This window comes from Lampetra fluviatilis, chromosome 15, assembly GCF_964198595.1.
Source record: "Lampetra fluviatilis chromosome 15, kcLamFluv1.1, whole genome shotgun sequence".
Lineage (NCBI taxonomy): Eukaryota > Metazoa > Chordata > Hyperoartia > Petromyzontiformes > Petromyzontidae > Lampetra > Lampetra fluviatilis.
The window spans coordinates 5,408,547-5,422,520 of record NC_136289.1 but is presented as its reverse complement, the minus strand read 5'-3'; the positions used below and the strand labels follow the sequence as shown (position 1 = coordinate 5,422,520).

The 13,974-nt window shown below is 53.2% G+C and overlaps 1 protein-coding gene across 1 annotated transcript in view; it reads left to right on the top strand.

Moving 5' to 3' along the window:
- SCFD2 (sec1 family domain containing 2) overlaps positions 1–13,974 on the top strand; it is a 150,367-nt gene that overhangs the window by 6,933 nt on the left and 129,460 nt on the right. The window contains exon 3 of the mRNA XM_078862991.1: positions 12,267–12,394. Coding sequence (XP_078719117.1) covers positions 12,267–12,394 — 128 coding nt within the window. The remainder of the gene's footprint in view (positions 1–12,266; positions 12,395–13,974) is intronic.

The following is a 13,974-nucleotide window of genomic DNA, read 5'->3' as shown; positions in this document are numbered from 1 at the left end:
AGGGGGAATGTGGCCCTAACACGGTTTATTGAAGCCCGCTCTCCCACTCGCTCGGCCATCTGGTTGCAATTGTGATGAGTGTTAGTGGCTGACAAAACCTATCTTTGCTCGGAGCTTGATTTTCCTCCGAGGCACCAGTCTCAGATGATTTGTAACTTTCATACGGTTGGGGGGGCGGGTTATTTCACCGTTCGAGCCATGCCTTACGATGTAAAACGCGATAAACACATGCTCACGTTTTAAACGGATATCTATAAATACTTTATTCCAGCGTGCACATGTACCTGTCTGGACATATGACATGTGCGCGCAAACACACACACACACACCGATCCCTCCCAGACGAGTGTTAGCAAACGCCTATTCCGGTGAACTAATGCACACTGGTGGATGGGGGCCTCCCCCGCACTGTGTTGGTCACGGGGGACTATTTGACCATATTTCACCACGCTGGTCAGTGCGGGATTTGAACGGAGGGAACTTTGATGCGGGAACGTAGAAGTACGGCACAACAATGGATTTTTCTGCACTCCCCTCTTCTGTGCACCACGTTGCACCGCGAGCCCTATGGCAACCCATCCAAGCACTCTCGCGGCTCAAACCTGCTTAGCTTCTGAGAATCTGATGAGATTGGATGGATTCTGGGTGATTTGTCCAGTGCAAGAATACTGTTATTTATTCATCCAAGAGAGCAATCTCTACAAGTATTTTTAGGTAGTTTCCTGCACTGCAATATTAATTTGTTCGTTTCTCAGTCCGCTTGTCCTGGTGAGGGTAGTGGCGGCAGTGCGTTGAGTGGAGCGGTCCAGACCTCCCTGGCGACAGACTCTAGCTCTTCCTGGGGAATTCCCAGGCCAGCTGAGCGACATCGACCCGCCAGCGTGTCCTGGGCCGGCCCCGGGGTCTTAATTAATATCGGTGTGCACCTCTTGAGAACCCCCTAAGGGCCACACGAACGGGTTCGCAAACCCGCTTCACGAACTACCATCTCCTGGTCATCTTCGTCCCCGAATGCACGGAGCACCGTATGTCTCCCGTGTTGATGATGGGTCACGCTGCACACCTTGCGCACCTTTTATGAGTGCACCCCCATGTGGTTGCGCGTGTGGTTAACCTGTGTGCGTGCACGGGTCCGCATGTGTGGCTGTGTATATGTATTAGGGGGGAGCGGTTAGCGCGTTGCGCTGCGAACACAGCGACCCGAGTTAGATTCCCGCTCATGGCCAACACCGGTGACGGTTATCTGACCTGGTGCTGGGCCTCCCCTAGGTCGACTCAGCCTCAAATGAGTACCTGGTGTGGTGTGTAAAGGTCGCCATTGGGGAGACAAAGGCGACCTTTCAAAATTCACACGTACATCGCAAATACATCGCAAATACATCGCAAACACATCGCAAACACATCGCAAACACATCACAAACACATCGCAAACACATCGCAAATACATCGCAAATACATCGCAAAAACATCGCAAATACATCGCAAATGCATTGCATCCTCTTGATTGCTTATCTTCCCACATTGCCGCCCTCACGCATTCCCCAAATCTCACGGACGTTGCTACGAAAGTCGTGCGCCGCGATGCGGCGTGAATCACGCCAAGGAAGATGCTGCGTTGCTCCTTGTGATTCGGGGCAACAGAGCTCGGTGGGTTTATCGTGAATCTGCGTCGGTGTTCTTCACTAATTTCCATAGGGGCGGGGGGGGGGGGTCGGAGGGGGGGGGGGGTGCCCACTTTCGTCAATAAGACATCGTCAGTGTGAGGGCCCCCACACATTTGAAACCATTGTTGGGTTTGACAGCAGCACGATGTTGATGATGGGCGGTGTTTACACGTTTGTGTATTGTGTAGGGGGTCGCAAGTCAGGGGCCGCACTAAAGGCCACCAGCAGGCCCGCGGGCCTAGCCATGAAGAACACTGATCTACGTGATGCACCAACGCTTGCCTTGGAGTGTCGGCACGCGCCACCACGCCCGGCTATTTACACGGTCGTGGTGTACAAGTTGCGTGTGCAACACCGGCGCGTGCCCGGCACACCCCTGTCACGCCGGCGCTGGCCGAGTCGACCTTAGGAGAGGGCCCAGACCAGCATCGGATACCAACTTGCTGCTGACGTCAAGTTTGGCTGGGAATCGAGTGCAGGATTTTGAGTGCACGCTCCCTCTCCGCTCCCTCTCCGCTCCCTCTCGGCGCAGCACGCCGGGAAGCGTGCCGCGTCCATTCATTACAATCCCTAAGACACGTGCGGAGCAAAACCGATCTGGCTCATTCAAAAGCGGCCGTATCGGGTGCTTCCAATGCAAGCCGCTGTAATTGAATGATTAATGGGTTTCCGCACATTTTAAATTAACTCTGCGGGATTTATCTGATGTGGGCCCACCAAAACATCAGGCAAGGCTCAATTTTTATTTGTGCCACATGTGCGCACACTATCGTGTGCACGTGTCTGTGTGTGTGTATATATATAGATACGTATATCTATACAAGTTCAGAACATGGATGAATGTGCATGGGTACATACATATTGGGTATGTGCTGATGCATTGAATCATCGATGAAAACCTATTGTTATGGTCACATTACACACACGTAACTGCGCGCATCTAATTACGCGTTGCATTTGTCTCACATTACATGCATGTGAGAATCGAATAATAACATTGTTGTATGTAATTAGTTCGTGTAATCCCCGTAAATGCCTAAACAGACTGTTGAGGCAAGTGCTGTTAGCGAGTAGCGCCGATGAAGGCCGGCATGGCACACGAAGGAGTGCGTGTGCAGCACCACGCCCGGCCGCCTTTGTCTCCCTCGTGGCGATGTTTACACTCTGCTCCAGGTGCTCATCTGAGGCTGAGTCGACCTAGAGACTGCATGCACCACAATAGAAGCAGCAGCAACAACAACAAGAGAAAAAACAATGGCCTCTAGGATGGAATCGCCAGCCCTTGTCGTGAGAATTAAATCTATAGAACTGACAACTACTATTTATATTTCACCAGGTAAGACCCACTGAGCTCCACAGCTCTTTTTCAGAAGCGACCAGGCCACAAAAGATAGCTCAACGAAGTGGCTTATCACGTGGAAATCTACAGCAGCCAAATACTCTAAAACGCACGTTTCTAAATTCATCGATTCGCCAGGCGGCCGAATCGCCACTTGCCTCGGCGCAGTTTCACGCAGCTTTGCACGCGCGCTCAGGTTTCCGCGAGATCGACGCTTGCTGGACTGGCACGGGGGCTGGAGCTCTTGCGCATTGCTTCGCGCGCACCGAGCTCACAACACGGCCATCTGAATTGATTTCCCCAGCCACGGCTGACGCCAGGCGGAGAGTGACATCCGAGCGGGTCTTTGCTCGGCGTCCCCACTCCCTTCTCCCACCCCACCCTGTGTGGGACAGCATGGTCAAGTACGGTCACTCGACCTCGTGAGCGACGGTAACGTGGTGGGGCCTTCATCCAGCAGTGGATTTGCAAAGGGGCTGTAGAATAAAAATGTATTCGGAAATTGGTGACAATGCAGACATTTTTTTTTAAGTCGGTGCCTCTGCTGCAATGAGCGATGGGGAAAAACCTCAGCCCTCTTGGCTGGCTCGACCCTGTGTTGGAAATTCCACGTTCATATGACGGGGACCAGTCTAAAGTATACACAAAGATTCCTATTGGATAGAATTATCGTAATCACGTACAACGATTCATACGTAATACGATTGAGACAATTAAGAAGCAACCCTTTGTAACACTAAATGTTTTTTTTTTAATACGAGGCCCAAGAGTTTCTTTGTTTTTATTTGTTCTACTCCACAGCATGCAAGAGGGGCATTACCCGAAACGTCGCCCATTACGCTTTACAATCATGCGGCACGTGTCCACCCAACAGGAACGTGGGGTTCCTGTTGTGTGTGTGCGCAACGCTGCCAGGGCAGCATCACGAAAATTGTCGTGCAGACCTGCGCTTGGTTAGACTCTTGTGGACCCGTGGGCGGATGACGTACGTACGTTTACTTCTTTCGCACCGCACGCGGCCAACTTGTGCTCGTCGGAGGGAGGTGCCGATCAACCGTCCTTGCCGGCAAAAGGGAGAAAAATAAACCGGGCGCTCCGTGTTCCTCCGCAGCCCGTAGGCACCGCCGCTCCCGTTACGAGCGATCGCGACGGTGCCGTGACCGGTCACCGCGAGAGACGGTGAAACCAGATGGACGCCTTTTTAGCCTTTGCCCCCCACGCTACGCGGAGTAAACAGTACATATGTTTTCGTAGACTCATTTACACGTGTGTTGCGTTACCCGTGTTTTTGTTTCATCTGTGCCGCCCCCCCCCCCACTCCCTGCCGACAATGGCCCCCCTTTCATTGCGTGACGTTCCCGGCAGTGGCCCGAACCTCATTCAACGAAGCATATCGTGAAGGAGGGAGCCGTAACAACGTTAAACACAGGTTGATTTTCCCAAAACGCGACCTATTGTATATATATGTATTGTTTTTCCGTTTAAGATCGTGTTATCAATTCACGTGTTAAGTGTTATAATTTTAACGGGACTGTAGTACGCACGGCGGTTCGCACCGATGTGTGTGCACCGAAAATACCCCGTTGCACATCACTGCGCGTGGGCTGGCCGGTTAACTAACTCGTTTTTATTTTACCAGGTAAGACCCTCGCTCAACAAAGTGGCTTATCACGTGGAAAGTTGTCGCAGCCAAATACCCTTAAATGCGTGATTTTGATTATAAATGTGGGTGGGGGGGGGGGAAACCCGGAGTGCCCGGAGAAAAATCCACATGACCACGGGGAGAGAGGGACACGCAAACTCCAAATATACAGCAGCAGGCGTCAGGGTCGGGATCGACCCCTCAACCTCCTGTGTACCAGGCGAGTGAGTTAACATCTCGCTTCCGTGGCTCCTCCCGACACGGATGGAGCGACGGCCGTGCTCTGTTGCAGGTTCTGCGGCTCGCCACGTGTTTCTGCTTAGCGGCGCTCGGGAGAGAAACGGGTGAAGGTGGGGGATGGGGGGGGTTGCGGTGTGGGGGGGGGGCGTCTAGAGGGCTTGGCCAGAGACCCCGCCGCTGGTATCAATTAGGGCTGATGAACGGCCTGCCACGTCCAGGGCTGTGGGACGTGTCTACCAGCAATGCTGCTGCTGCTGCTGCCACCGCCGCTGTTATCTGGCGGCAGCGAGCGGGGAGGGACGGGAACCACCACCCCCACAAATGAAGGGGAGAGACAGAGGGAGAGAGGAGAGTTTACAAGTCTGCGTTTAAACCCCTATGAGCACTCAGAAGTCTCGGTGTTGAGTTGGCTCCGTGTGGCCTTGCCAGCCTTCTTCCTGTGCTCCAACAGGTATCACCTCTCGGGAGGTGTTCCCTTGATACGCTCTCGCGAGGCGATACAGTACCTACCTACTTACCTTTGCACCTCCCCACCTAGTGGAATACCTACCTATTCATCCACTGAAATATCTTCATACTGAAGTACCTACCGACCTAAACTATTAAACACAACTACTGTACCTACTTATCTGCCCACCCAACGTAGCAGCTGACCCACGAACCAACTGAAGTTCACTACCTTAGCCTCCTAATAAATTACCTACCTACCAATCCACTCATCCACTGGAATGCCAACCTACCTACTAAAGTACCCATCTCCCAAGAAACACAAGTACCTCTTTCTCAAAGCACTCACTTGCCTACCTACCTACTTAGGCACCTACGTAATTACGGCCCGCTCGCCACTTAACGCGGCGTTCACACTGTAATGTGTTTTCGCTCTGGCGCGGTTCCTCTCTTAGGGAACGGTTTTCGAACAACGCAGAACGTTCCCCCCCCCCCCCCCCCTTTGATACTCTGAGCGTTCGACGACGACTAACTACTTTCTTGTGCTGCGCGGCTGAGCAGTGCGCGAGTTCTGGGCACACGCGCGGAAACGACACGGTACAAGCGGCAGCGTAGCCCGCATCTCACTTCCCTGTCCCAACTTTCACATTTTAGCCAAATCGTTTTTTCACTCAATGCGGCACTTTTCGGGAACGCATCCAATTGCGTTAAACGAGGAATTGGTTCAGAAAACTGGATCGTGACGTCACCACCGTGACGTACATTCCGCACTTGCATACTCTGCAGAGGCGGTGGTGTCGCAGGACATCGCTTGACGTCGCCACCGTTGGCGTGAAGCCATTTACTTCCATTTATTTACGTTGAGCGACTTTCTTACCTATTCTCTATCATGCTCTCCTCGAATGGTCTTTGGCATTGTTTGCCGATGTTCACTCGCTGAGCCCGCCCCTGCTGAACATCCGTGAAAAAGAGCTTCATCGCTCATCGGATTCTTCCAGGGTGAGTAAAGATTTTGATTCTGATTTTACATTGGCGTATAATGGCAGTGATGCAGGAATCAGATTTAAAAAAAAAAATTCCCAGCTGCCAACATACGTAGCGTGCGGTGTGATTATCACGTGAGACGTATGCCGTGCAAACTGTCTAGAAAATAGAACCGCAATTTATGCTTGCAGCATTCACATGCTACAGTAATTTTACTGGAGCAGTTACACCTGCTGACGGAGGCTTGTGTTGCTTCCGAAACGTCGTGATTTAATTTAGTTATTTTCATTTAATTTTTTTTAATTTTATTATTGTAATTTTTTTACCTACGTGACTTTACCGACAAAACCTAACAGTATGAATCCTTGCAGTCACGAAAGCTTCAAATCTAGAACTACAGCTATTGACTTTGAGTCTGCGTCCTTTAGTTGGAGTGGGGGGGCGGTTATCTATCGTTGCAGCCGTTGGAGCTCGGATGTTGGCTTTGTTAAAGCTGCTTGTTGGAGATCAAGCAAGCCCGATTGACTAAACTCAACCTTTAAATTTTACCAGGTATGGCCCACTGACCTATACAGCTCTTTCTCAGCGACCTGGCTATCACAAATGATAGGTCAACCAAGTGGCTTATCACGTAGACATTAAGAGCAGCAGCCAATTACTCGAAACGCATGTTGATTCTAAATGTGGAGGAAAAAAACAGAGGACCCGGAGAAAAAAATCCACGTGATCACGGGAAGTAGTTTTAATTTGACCAGGTAAGGCCCACTGAGCTCTTTTTCAAATGAAAGCTCAACCAAGTGGCTTGTCACGTGGGAATGTACAGCAGCCAAATACTCGAAACGCATCTTTCTAAATGTGGAGGGGAAAACCCGGAGGGCCCGGAGAAAAATCCACGTGACCATTGGGAGAAAGACAGCGCAAATTGCAAAGACACAGCAGGCGTCGGGGTCGGGATCGAACCCACGGCCAGGCGAGGGAGTTAACATCAGATGATTCACTGTGCTGTCGGAACCAGTCCAGAGTTTACTGGTATTGGGTCACTACAGTCACTACTGCTGAGAGTACGCACTCCCAGAAGGCTTTGCGGGACCATTGGGCTGTGTGTAAACAATACTTTTAAAGAATATTTCCATTTGTATGTTTTTCCATTTGTATGTCTGTGGAGGGACAGATCTGTGAAAGAGACGTATTAGTATGGCTCTCCATTGTGTGTTATATTTTCCACAATGACACTAATGATTATTGTGTGTTATGTAGGAGGTTGTGGGGAGGTGAGCCTTGGCGCTGGGGGTGGTGGTAGGAGTGGCCATCACAGTTAAACAGCAGTAAGTGTAACTGGCAGGGCAGTAAGGAGGGGGTGAATGTGTGTGTATGTGTAGATGCGTGTTCGTGTATAAGCACACGTGCACACAAACAAAAGACAAAGATCCCCCGTGTAGCCTTAACAGACTTTTTTTGGGGTAAGTGCTGTTAGCGAGCACCTATGAAGGCCGGCACGGCACACCGGTCGCCTTTGTTACTCCAGTGGCGATGTTTACACACCACACCAGGTTACTCATTTGAGGCTGAGTCGACCTAGCGGAGGCCCAATACCGGTTCAGATGATCGTCACTGTTGTTGGCCGTGAACGCGAATCGAATCACCAGCTTCGTAAGCGCAGCGCGCTAACTACCGCGTCGCCGCTCTCCGTACAAGCGCGCACGCGTGTGTACACACGCACCCATGCACGCACACACACGCACCCATGCACGCACACACACGCACCCATGCACGCACACACACGCACCCATGCACGCACAGACACACGCACCCATGCACGCATACACCCATGCACGCACACACACGCACCCATGCACGTACACACACGCACCCATGCACGCACACACACACGCACCCATGCACGCACACACACGCACCCATGCACGCACACACACACGCACCCATGCACGCACACACACGCACCCATGCACGCACACACACACGCACCCATGCACGCACACACACGCACCCATGCACGCACACACACGCACCCATGCACGTACACACACGCACCCATGCACGCACACACACACGCACCCATGCACGCACACACACGCACCCATGCACGCACACACACACGCACCCATGCACGCACACACACACGCACCCATGCACGCACACACACACGCACCCATGCACGCACACACACGCACCCATGCACGCACACACACGCACCCATGCACGCACACACACACGCACCCATGCACGCACACACACGCACCCATGCACGCACACACACGCACCCATGCACGCACACACACGCACCCATGCACGCACACACACGCACCCATGCACGCACACACACACGCACCCATGCACGCACACACACGCACCCATGCACGCACACGCACCCATGCACGTACACACACGCACCCATGCACGCAAACACACGCACCCATGCACGCACACACACACGCACCCATGCACGCACACACACGCACCCATGCACGCACACACACACGCACCCATGCACGCACACACACGCACCCATGCACGCACACACACGCACCCATGCACGCACACACACACGCACCCATGCACGCACACACACGCACCCATGCACGCACACACACACGCACCCATGCACGCACACACACGCACCCATGCACGCACACACACACGCACCCATGCACACACACACACGCACGCGCGCGCGCCCATACAGAGCCAGATGGCGGCTGCGGCTGGAAAAGCTCGCTGGAAATTTCAGACGTCTGTGGCCTTCACCGCGAACGACATGCGAGCATTATATCCCGAAAAATAAAATGGGCTGCCAAAACCGTTAACTTCGCTTCCGGGTTCCAGTCGCCCCCCCGCCCCCCGCAGTTCTCGATTGCATCGTGGGGCTTGGCCCGTTGTTGTAATCTCACCGCTTGATTGTGTCGCCCCGGCGACGTCGAGGTATCCTTACCCTAAACAGGGCCCTCGCTGAGTTCGAAGGCTCCTTTTCAATTTGTCTCCAAAGTGGGGGGGAACGGGGGGGGGGAGCCCAACGAGGTTCAATTATTTATTTGGTGCAAGATCTCTCGTGCCTGTAGTTTTATTTGCGGCTATTACAGTGCTGGGTTTGTTTTGCCAATTGTATTTAAATGTTTGCTTGGAGTTACGTTTATAATTTGTGTTGTTACAACCTGGCACACCTATTCGGTTTTCCTTTTGATATTTAAGACTGCCATTTTCAACCTTTTGTAGTACTTTTGATCTTGGCACCACGTGAGCCTATTTCTCGTGATTTACACATTCTAATGTTTACGTCGTTTTTACAACAAAATGCTCTACAGCACAGCATATTTCCCTGCACAGGCTCGAGAAAATGAATTCGACAGCAGTCCTATTGAACGGCAATGTGGATTTCCCACCATTTTTGGGAGGCCACTCACAGAGATGAGCATCACCACGTGGTCATTTGGGGCAGTGTTAACCGTTGGGATTTCAGATGGACAGGATATGGCCGATGGTTAAGATTAGTAATGGATTTGCAGCTAAAGGAGGGATCACATCTGAAGGATGACCGCCCTCCCCCCACGCCCCTCACCCCTGAGATGAGGCGGTGAGGTCAACTCTTGCGCAAGAGCGCGATGCATTGTTGCGTCGCGAGACCGTGAGCCGTGGCAATGACTCGGGAGAGGCCCTTCAACCCAGCAGTGGATAGACCTTGGCTGTTGACGGTTATGACGAACACCAGCGCGCGTTAATCACCGTCGGTTCGTTCCTGACGCTGAGCGGGAATCTCGCCGGTGCCGGTGCAGTGGTGCACGAGATGAAAGCTGTGCTCTGTCTCTCTTAGTGCACTCCCCCTCGGAGAGGCCTGAGCCCTGGACTCTAACAAACAAACAAAGGCTTGCCGTGTGGCGGACTAGGCTGCGGCGACCGCTCTCTGCTGCCCGTAAGATTGATGAGAGGTTAATCCACGCGGCTCTGTCCGGCGAGCGCCCAGGCTTCTCGCCCTGGCGCGTGTGGGGCTCTGGAAAGTCTTAGGAGGGTTGACGGACGTTTGTTTATTGGTGCGCTCGCTCTCTCTCACCCGTGGCCTTGCCGCTGGCCTCCCCTCACTTTTCCTTCATGCGTCTCGCTCTCCCTCTGGCTTGCACGTTCTCCTCCCACACCGCCGCCGCGTGAGACGCGGGTTCTGTGGCGGCCGCTCGCGGCCTCGCTCGCTCGCTCACTCGCCGGTTAGCACGGTTGGCTACGTATGGTGCGAAAGAAGTTCAACATACATAGCACGGTTGACTATGTACGGCGCTAAAGAAGTTCAACATACATAGCACGGCCACGGCAGAGACGGAGCGATGAAATCCGCTCGTGTGCAGTTGCCTAGATAGATCCGATGCATTGCGAGACCGTGAGAGATGGTGATGGCTTGGGGAGGCCTTCATCCAGCAGTGGATGGATCATGGCTGCTGCTGCTGATGACGACGATGATGAAGTGGAATAACCAATGTATCTTTTGGTTGATAGGAAGCCTATGGGATGCTCTGTATGTATGTTGAATTTGTTTCGCATCATACGTAGTCTCCCCCAACACCGTCACGTCACGTCCACTCTACTTCCCCCCGTGTAAAACTATAAATTATTTTTATTTTACCAGGTAAGGCTCTCACTGAGCTCCACAGCTCTTTTTCAGAAGCATCCTGGCCACAATGATAGCTCAACGAAGTGGCTTATCAATGTGGAAATGTATGGCAGCCAAATCCTCTGAACGCTCGTTGATTCCGAACGTGGAGGGAAAATCCGGAGGACCCGGAGAAAAATTCCACGCAACCACGGGGAGAGAGACACGCAAACCCCAAATGTACAGGGCATCAGGGTCGGGATCGAACCTACGGCCTCCTGTATGACAGGCGAGGCAGATAACATTTCGCCGCCGTGTCCCCGTTCCACGCATTGCAGACTCTCCCTCTCTCTGCCATCTACGTGCAGTCCTCTCCCAATCTTCCACCCACTGCTGAATCTCAGTGGATTGTAAAGACCCCGCGACTTCATTCACAAGAAGAGGACATTCGATCTACTCTTGCATGTCAACCCGAATCCCAAACGTTAACGTTATTGACTGTGCCCAGTTAGACCTACATCTTTCGTCATCATCATCAACATCATCATAAGGTTTTGGCTTTCATCCGAATCTCGGAAGTAATTTTCTCCTCCCTTTACTTTTTGTGTCGGCCTCCTCGTAACTCTTCTACGTGAACCGTTGTTTCTTGTCGTCCGTCCATAAAATGAATTGTCGGTCTCGTGTGGAAAGAAACATCAACAGCGGAGGAATTTCCTGGAAATGAATTTTGACGTTCAACGAGGATTTTCTGGTTAAAGGCCGTTACCAATGATGTAGTTACCGTGGTTGCTGCAATTGTAAGATATGTTTGTAACTACAGTCGCTGTCGTGTGAGTAGAGGCAATCGATTGAAGTTGATGACGCATAATGCTCTGACCTCAGTAACTTTTGCCGTACTTGCGGTGCAGTATGGTCTCATGGTGTCTGCCATGTGCATCACTCTCTGTCTTGCTCTGTCTCTCCCTGTTCTCCCCGTGTCTCTTTCTCACTCTCATTTTGTCTCTTCTCCCCTTAATTGTCAATCATGCCCCCATTGTCTTTTTGTCTGTCTCACCATATCCCTCCTCTGCCCGTCGATCTCCCTGTCTGTGTACTTGTTTGTCTGCCTGCTTGCTTTCCTCACGTCTGCCTGCTTGCCCGACTCGTGTCTGTCATCTGTCTACCTGCCATCTTCACGTTGGTGATTTTCTCTCTCTCCGTCTCCCCCCATCCACCACTCATCCTCCCTCACTCACGTTTTTACCCTCTGATCCTCATGCGATTGCTTCCCCACCCCCGTCTCGCCCTTTCCCTCCGTCCCACACCCCTCCTCCCCCTCCCACGCCCCCCTCCTCTCTTTGCCCCCTCCCGCCCGCTAAGTGACGTCGGCGCGAAGGCCCTGTGGGAGGCCATGCTCTACAGCAAGCAGAAGGAGGCCGTCATGGATGTGCGACGGCAGGTCGTGGAGCGGGCCGGCCAGGCTGGCCACGTGCTCAAAATGGCCATGGGTAAGATCTGGGCCTTCGTGCGCACCCGGGTGCGCTCGCACGCGCCCCTGGATGATGCACGACACCACGGTGGCGAGATGTCGGTTACCTCGCCTGGTGTGCAGGAGGTCGTGGGTTCGATCCCGACCCTGACGCCTGCTGCTGTGTATTTGCAATTTGCGGTGTCTTTCTCCCCGTGGTCACGTGGATTTTTCTCCGGGCCCTCCGGATTTTCCCCTCCACATTCAGAAACGTGCGTTTCGAGTATTTGGCTGCTGTACATTCCCACGTGATAAGCCACTTGGTTGAGCTTTCATTTGAAAAAGAGCTCAGTGGGCCTTACCTGGTCAAATGAAAACTACTTTAGTTGATAGTTTAGTTTATTGGCCTTTGTCCAAGCGTCAAAGGGATTTTGAAGCCAGTGATTTCCGGTGCTCGCCATGAGTCGAAACTCCGCATTTTCATGGCAAGCATCTCCATAGGGCCACCGCCGTCGTTTCCTCCGCTAGCGCCACGACCGAACGGCAAACCGGAGTGCCCAGAGAAACCCCGAGCACACGAGGGACCGGCGCTGACATTCCCTTCACCGATTCACGAATCCCGTGCCATTCCTTTCACCGATTCACGAATCCCGTGCCATTACTTTCACCGATTCACAAATCCCGTGCCCTCCCGCCGTCTCCCCAACCCCCTCGTGGTCCACGCCTACGCACAGCACCGGGTGTTCCGAGGCGGCCTCCCATCCTAGGACTAGCCAGGCCTTAACCCTGCTTAGTTTCCGACGAAATCTGGTGCATTAGGGGGGCGACGCGGCGCTAGCAGCCTTTGCCCCCCCCCCTGCCCCCCCAACATTGTTGAGCCGAGATCTTTGATTCGCCACTCCACCCCGGGCCCGGCGAGCGAGCGAGCGAACAACAACAAACACGTGCGCGTGGCACTCGAGCGTGTGTCACCACGGTGCTGAAGGGTCTTAATTGTCCTTGAAGCGTCTCGGGGGATGGAGGGTTTACGCCGCAGCTTTAACACTCGAGTGCCAAACGCCTTCACGGGCAGCCCCATCCCCCACCCGGGGCCCAGCAGATGGTGCTCGCCGAAGTTGCTTGTTGCGGTGCCCTAGCGCCCTCTGCTGCCCACGCAGCGACCCTCGCCCCCTCGAGAGGGACTCGCGAGTGCCCGCGGCCGCTCGCGTTGAACCTGCGAGCGCCTGTGCTCCGTGGGGGGAGTGGTGACGCAGTGGTTAGCGCGCTGCGCACTGCGGAGCCCCCGGCCATTATTGGCGACCGAACTAATCTTGGGCCTCCGCTACATCGACTCGGCCGTAAATGAGTACCCGACCTTAATAGGTGCTTGCTGAAGCATGTGCGTGCGTGTGTTCTTGTGCGCGTGTGTGCATGGATACGTAAGTACGTGTGTGTATGCACGCATGCGTACATACACGTGTGTGTGCATGCGTTCATGCGTATGTACGTGTGTCTCTGTGTGTGTGCGTATGTACATGCACGTGTGTGTGTGCACGCATGTGTATGTATATGTGGACGTGCGTGCGTATGTACGTGTGTGCCCACGGATGCGTATGTGTGTGTATATGTGGGGAGCGGCAG